The sequence below is a fragment of the Malus domestica genome, chromosome 10 (assembly GCF_042453785.1).
Source record: "Malus domestica chromosome 10, GDT2T_hap1".
In the NCBI taxonomy this organism is placed as follows: Eukaryota; Viridiplantae; Streptophyta; class Magnoliopsida; order Rosales; family Rosaceae; genus Malus; species Malus domestica.
This window is the reverse complement of record NC_091670.1, coordinates 2,237,821-2,245,142: the sequence shown is the minus strand read 5'-3', so window position 1 is coordinate 2,245,142 and position 7,322 is coordinate 2,237,821. Positions and strand designations below refer to the sequence as shown.

Genomic DNA, 7,322 nt, shown 5'->3' with positions numbered 1-7,322 from the left:
TTTAAAGCACATAGGAAAAACTAGCTAATAACTTCTCATACAATGCTCAAAATGGGTATATGAATATACCACAGTGACCTACACAACTCCACGAACATCCCCATATTTTAAGATTATTTTTCCGACCCCTCACGCGCCGGCAAGGGCATTGCAAAACGCGCGGCCACGTGCCTGGCACGTGTAACGGAACAGAAACAACGTTAGGAATATTCCGTCTTCGTCCCCGGCGATTCGCCGGTCGCCGGAAAACTGAGTAAAACTTTAAAACCTTTGTTCTCACTCATTTTTGAACGATTTTTCATGAAATTTGAACCATATGAAAGCTTAGAGTGAGAAGAATGGCGTTATACCTATTTGAAGCTTCAAATCTCACGAAATCATGTCAGGGAAGCTTCGAAATTCCGACCAAAACTGCAACTCGACGTTTCTTGCGATCCCGACGTCCAAATTCCTTAAACGAACTACCTCGAGACTCGTGAGGACCTCATTAAGCTTCCTATGAGCTTAGATTTCCCTAAAAATCAACATTTTACGTGAGCATGAATAGTACCTCAAATCAGGGTTATGGTTTCGACGTGAAAACGATGGAGTTCTCACCTGAAATGTGTACCCTAAGACTCGTATGGTCCTCACAAACACAATGGTGGTCTTAGAATCCTCGATCTATCACAATTCAAAGGACTTTGGGTTTGAGTCCGTACGAGAGAGAAGAGAGAGAGAGTCTGAGTGATAGAGAGAGAACACGGGAGGGAAGAGAGCGAGAGAGAGTTATGGGTGTGTGTGTGATCCAAAAGTCACCAATCACAACTAATAATTTTCTTACTTCCAATTGGGTCCAAAATAATAGGGACTTAACACATTGGCCCTTAACCACACATGCCCCACAATGTCACAAACGCTCAAGGGCATTTTAGTCTTTTCACATCAATGATAATAAAATAATGTACATTTCCGGAACGGGCTGTGACACGTACTTTTAGCTTTTCACACATAATTTTTATTTTCAGTCATCGAATTGAATAAATTAAATAGAAATAACAGTCAAAATTAAACAAAAGTACGTGAAAAGTTAAAAAAATATGTGCGTTTATCATTTACTTTTATTAAGGAGTAATAATATTACAGGGGCGTTGTACTTTTAGTGGTGGCGAATATTTACTCTTATATGCCTATAACTAGGGTTTTAATCTCCCGCTTTCCGTTTGACTTGAAACACACACACAAAAAAAAAAAAAGACAATAGAATCCAACAAATGAAATGATTTTTGCAATCATTTTTTTCTCTTTCTGCACATTTCAAACTTATAATTAAATAAAATACAGGAGAATGAAAACAAAATAAAAAATTGCAGAAAGAAAAACTGCGTAAGACAATTACTACCTTAAAATGAAATTAAAATTTTCACTAAGTCACTTCCACATGTGACATAAGGGCTCATTAATTGAAAACCTATAGACTGAAAATGATGTGACACTGTCACGCACTATCAGAATTGGCCTATAAAGATCTTCCAAACCAACCTTTCCAAATCCATATTCCCATCCCTTGAGCTTTCCACATTTCTCTTTTTTAAGTGCGTACTCGATTTGTAAGTTCTCCAGCTCTCAAGTAATTAACCTTCTTCTTCCCAACTTTCTCTAGTTCACTCAATTTCTTGTTACTAATTGTTTTGATGTTAGTTTATCATTCAAAGAATTCGAATTTGTGAGAAAGAAGAAAGTGAAAAAAATGGAGTAATCAGTAAACTACATGGACAAAGAGTACCACCGATAATTATGATTTTAATTATTACTAGAATATTTTTTTAATTTTTTTTTAAGATTTATTGGTTTGCTAATATATTTGAGGAAAGAACTTCGCTGCTGAAAAAATTAGCAACAACCCCTGCTGATGACCAATCACAACTGGACACGTGTTTAATCACTAACTTGAACACGTGTTCAGCTGTGATTGGTCATCAGCAGACTTTGCTGCTGCTGATTTTTCAGCAGCCAAGTCCCGTTCTGTGTTTGAGACTAATTGTACAACGTTTTATATTTTTTCATGCAGTTGCGCTACCCATGGAGGTTGGTAGAGATCATCGTGAGTTCGACTGTGACTCTCCTTTTGTTGAGGAGGGTTTGAATGAAGCTACAAAAACACCCAAAAGTACCGGAAACAACGACATGAGTGTAATCCAAGAAAACGTTGGCTGCTGTATGACAACTTCAACTTGTATAACTCAGCATGAAGAAAAGAAAAATAATGAAGATGGAATATTGCGCAAACTTGGAAGACGAAGTTTTGAGAAGAAAATGGAACCACCAAGTGGGAAAATGATTCACAAAACAGAGTCATTTGGCTCCCACCTACTAATCAATATGGATGAAGTTATTAGCAATACTGTTACTGAAAGCTTTGACAAGAGAGGTTCCATATTAAGCAGGACTTCTAGCACTGGCTTGGGCAATTCTTTCTCTCTTGCTGAAGGAGACATCTCAGACAATATTGCCTTGAGAGTGCAGAGTCCAAAACGCAGTACGAAACTGATGCCAATCTCAAGTTATATTTAATAGACTTGTCTTGAAACAAAGCATAACTAACTTATTTATGAAATATTACATTTGTTTCGGGTATATATAAAAATTTCTCTAAAACTACATGCTTAATTACCATTAGAAACCAACTAGCTCTTGTGCAGTCATGCTTCTCTTTGTATAATGTCTCAAGTTTCCCATTTCTGAAAAAAATACTACAATAGTTAACCATTAAAACCACAACCCCTCATTTGTGCAAAAGTCTCATGTTTGCCCGAATTATTTCATCACATGAGAAGGTTGTAATGGTAAGGATTTATCCCGAAACATATTCTCTTCTTGTTTTTCCGTCCCGATTTCATCCATCATATATTTACTATTACAGTTTACATTCAAATCAAGTTAATTTTTGTATTACTTTCAATGACTAATTGTTATGATCTTTATACTAAAAGAAAATATTCCAACAGCTAAGTCTATGTCAACTGAAGAAGGAGGTCCAGATGCAGACAAAGGGAGAAAACTCCATGTGGAACCCAGCTTACCAATTTATCTCAAGGTAACACATTATTAACCCTAGATGCTTAAATATATATATCAAGCAAAGGAAATTTAACTTATTTAATTGTCTCAGAATGTGTGTGTGTGTGTGTAAATTATTAATTGTGTTGTAGTTCCAAGATGTCAAGCATAAGGTTGCTGCTGCAAAGGGTATGAAAAGCTCAAATGCAGAGTACATACTGCATGGAATCACTGGCTCAGTGCTTCCAGGAGAGGTTCTTGCTCTAATGGGACCTTCTGGAGGAGGCAAAACCACTTTGCTGAATCTCCTCAGTGGAAGAGTAAAACTCAAAACTGGTACCATCACTTACAATGACCAACCATACACCAAGTTTCTCAAACAGAGGTATATAACATGATACATAACACGACAGTTGCTTACTATGTAATACACTGACCATTACCCAAAATTTTCATTACATATATGTAAACAAATGAAATGTTGTCGCGTGAGTTGGGGTTTGAAAAAACATAATTGATATTAAGAGTTGATGGAGTTGATAATTGATATACTCTAAAAGTTTGCATATTTATTTTAACATATTAAATATGGGAATTTTGTTTTTCTGATATTGGTTTTCATGGAACAGGATTGGATTTGTAATGCAAGATGATCTTCTGTTCTCCCATCTTACAGTCAAAGAAACTCTAACTTATGCTGCTCTACTCCGTCTTCCACTTACCTTAACCAGAAATCAGAAAAAAGAAAGGGCCATGAATGTGATTAATGAGCTAGGCCTCGAAAGGTATATATATATATATATATAATTCCATCTAACATTAAGTATCCATCTATTTGTCAAGATTAACTCGCCGATACTGCCTCCCACCTTGCATTTTACTACCTACACAGCACGGCAAGTGTATGAGTTTTATCACAAAAGACATCGGTATAATTAAAAACCCCTCAATTTACGTCATATTTGATCATGTCAGTGATCCGGTGTAAGATTCTTGTATTCGTCAACACTGTTGAAATCATCTTCTTAGTTAACTTCCAAGCTAACTCAGTCACTATGAAGCTATTTGTTACTCATATAGCAAGATTCACTAATTTTTCAGGTGCCAGGATACACTTATTGGTGGCCCATTTGTTAAAGGAGTTTCTGGTGGTGAGAGGAAAAGAGTGTGCATTGGAAATGAAATCCTGCTCAATCCATCACTTCTGTTCTTAGACGAACCAACTTCCGGTCTTGATTCAACCGCAGCACTTCGAATACTTCAGATGCTCCACATTATTGCAAAGGTACTGGAATTATTGATTGAATACTTTGTAATATGAACAATCTTACTTTATCATATGAATATCATATCAAAAAGAAAAAAATCAAGTTAGATTGTGTTTATATAAATGTAGGCTGGCAAGACAGTGGTGACTACAATACATCAACCGTCTAGTAGAATATTTAACAAGTTTGATAAACTCATCCTCTTGGGTAGAGGAAGCTCCTTGTACTTTGGAAAAGCCTCTGAATCGATGACATACTTCTCCTCAATCGGTTGTGCACCGCTTATAGCTATGAACCCCGCAGAGTTTCTCGTTGATCTTGCAAATGGTAACACAAATGACAAATCACTTCCAACAGAACTGGAGGATGAAAGGCCTTCCGCGGTTGATGTCCACGAGGTTGCTAATAAAAACTGAACTTTCAAAACCCAATTATAAATTTCTAATAGCTATCACAGCGCAGAATCTCATTTTACATAATTTTGCAGTTTCTGGTAGAGGCCAATCAAGTCAGACTTGCAGAAATGAAAAAAACAAAGCTCCTAAGTTCTGTGCAGACAGAGGGGGAGAATATGTTGCAAGGCAAGGGGATGAGATACTTGAGGGAATCAAATGCAACTTGGTGCGAACAGTTTTCAATTCTTTTTAGGAGGGGCCTTAGGGAGAGACGCCACGAATACTTAAGTTGTTTGCGTGTATTTCAAGTTGTCTCAACTGCTATAATAATAGGACTCCTATGGTGGCAGTCTGATACTTCTTCCCGAAGACAGCTTCAAGATCAGGCAGGATTGTTATTCTTCATTTCAGTATTTTGGACCTTCTTCCCTTTATTCACTGCAGTTTTCACATTTCCGCAAGAAAGAGCAATACTTGCTAAAGAGAGATCAGTGGAGATGTACAAACTCAGTGCATACTTTTTAGCTAGAAACACTAGTGATGTTCCTCTGGATCTCCTGCTGCCGTTAGCCTTCCTCGTCATTGTTTACTTAATGACAGGCTTGAAGCTGACCTTTACTGCATTTATCCAAACAATGCTAACAATTTTCCTCAGCATCGTCGCCTCTCAGGTAAAAATTATGGATATTTTCTGGTAAATAATTGTTCTTCTCCTTGAAGCAAAATGAAAACAATATTGTATGACACTGTAAACATCAAAATTACAGGGTCTTGGATTGACCATAGGTGCAGCATTTGTCGATGTGAAAAAGGCATCAACGCTAGCTTCCATCGTCGTTATGACCTTTATGTTATCTGGTGGATTCTTTATCAAGGTCAGATAAATATATAACCTAAACCAATAAGCTCACTGTGGATTTGTTAAATATAGCGTGACAAGTACATTATAAACTATATGTGGTTGCAGAAAGTTCCATCAAATGTTTCGTGGATACGCTATATCTCGTTCAACTACCACACTTACAGGCTACTCCTGAAAATTCAGTATGGTTGCCCATCAGGTTCAGGTACCTCTGGAAATGAAACATGTGAGTCTCAATTAATCAAAGAATTAAGACTGGATTCAGGTGTGATGGAAGTTGGAGCTATGATTGTGATGATCATTGGGTACAGGTTACTAGCCTATTTATTTCTCAGGGCAATGAAATTCAGGACTATGATATAGTCTCCCATTCTAGACGATATCTACTTGAAAAATTAGATTCTCCGAATGTTTCTGTCCACGGAAGAAAGTTCCATTGCTAATATGTTCCATTCAATATAAAAGTATTAGTTGAGTTTCGTTCCAAAAATAAAAAATAAAACTGTCAGCTTGCATGTAGTTTAAGTGTCTTCTCGACATTTGAGGCCATGTGAGTACTTTGTCCTTCCAATAAACTAGGAACTAAGTTATTATCTTCAAGTTTGCTCATGTTGAAGAATCTGATTCAGAAAAGGAGAATTATTTTATGAATTATGTATTTCAATTTCCAGTTCTCGTTTTGTATTATGGACAATAAGATACTTTAATTGATGTTTTTATTTTATTAATTATGATTTAAAATTTCTGAAGTTCCCTTCTAATTTGTAATGGGTGGGGTGTCCTTCTAACCGGAGGACTTAAGGCATATGCTTATAGCAATCATAACACGAGGCAACGGTGGATAGACTAGAATAACCTCACAGACCGAATCTACCTCAGCCACACAATGAAGTATTTTAATGCCCTATTTAGTTACAATCCCATACTATAAGACTCGACATGATAAAAGTAACTTGAGCACTTTTTCATGTTTTTAATTCGTGTGGTATAATAGCCTACCTTCACTTCTTAGCTCAGTGCATCGCAACTGAGGATAACCAATTCTTCAAACTTAGGCTTTTCGACAATTCTTTATCAATCAAGGCTTTTCATTGGTATTCTAATCTACTACCCAAATCGATCGACAGTTGACAACAAATAGAAGATACTTTTTATGGACAGCGAACAAAAAGATGAGAAGTTTCAATCTCTGCTGCTGCAATCAACAATATGAAGAATCCGGTGAAAGTCAAGACCTTAACGAAGCCAGTGAAATAGTATAAACCGGTCCAACATTTAGGAGGCTACGTTCCTAAGAAGCCGCAACGTTCAAGAACTACTCCATTTGATTTGACGAAAGGTAATCTGATGGATTGGTGAAATGTAAGGGACCATTAGATATAATGTTTTGTTGTAGGTATAATTTACTGAACAATTATGGAGGCCATAGAGAGAGAGAAATGTGCGGCAATAGTAGAGAGAAAGAGAGAGATGGGTAATTGTGGGTGTGTTCTATTCCACCCTATTGTACCTTTATTTATAGTAGTAGGATAGGTAAAAATCTTTCCCTTTAGAATTACAACATTTAATAGGTAATCAGCTCCTAATAGAAATATAAGATACATTCTCATATCTACTAGGATTTACACAATCACATTCCTAATTTAATAGGACTTCAACACTCCTCCTTAAGTCTGTAAATACTCAAGTAAATGGCGCATTAGGTCTTCAGCGATGAAGTAAGTACAGTTGATGAAGTCGTCGGCACAATGAGTGAAT

General features: G+C 36.6%; 1 protein-coding gene across 2 annotated transcripts; it reads left to right on the top strand.

The window, feature by feature from the left end:
• The first annotated feature begins 1,537 nt into the window (after positions 1-1,537).
• On the top strand, positions 1,538-6,292 carry LOC103436893 (ABC transporter G family member 22-like). 2 transcript variants are annotated; one of them, XM_070807076.1, is made up of 10 exons: positions 1,538-1,609; positions 2,051-2,518; positions 2,988-3,076; positions 3,192-3,424; positions 3,669-3,824; positions 4,141-4,324; positions 4,436-4,705; positions 4,795-5,373; positions 5,470-5,577; positions 5,670-6,292. In XM_070807076.1, the coding sequence occupies exons 2-10, from the start codon at positions 2,062-2,064 to the stop codon at positions 5,925-5,927; spliced, it is 2,334 nt and encodes a 777-aa protein (XP_070663177.1). In that variant the 5' UTR covers positions 1,538-1,609; positions 2,051-2,061; the 3' UTR covers positions 5,928-6,292. The 2 variants fall into 2 exon arrangements, with proteins under 2 accessions (XP_070663177.1, XP_028965012.1); XM_029109179.2 differs by having other exon boundaries at positions 1,539-1,589.
• The last annotated feature ends 1,030 nt before the right edge of the window (positions 6,293-7,322 follow it).

Excerpts from the sequence above, each read along its gene's own strand:
- LOC103436893 (XM_070807076.1), top strand. The coding sequence starts at position 2,062 with ATGGAGGTTGGTAGAGATCATCGTGAGTTCGACTGTGACTCTCCTTTT. Across the intron at positions 3,425-3,668 it reads ACCAAGTTTCTCAAACAGAG|GATTGGATTTGTAATGCAAG; the intron begins GTATATAACATG and ends TTCATGGAACAG. Across the intron at positions 3,825-4,140 it reads AATGAGCTAGGCCTCGAAAG|GTGCCAGGATACACTTATTG; the intron begins GTATATATATAT and ends CTAATTTTTCAG.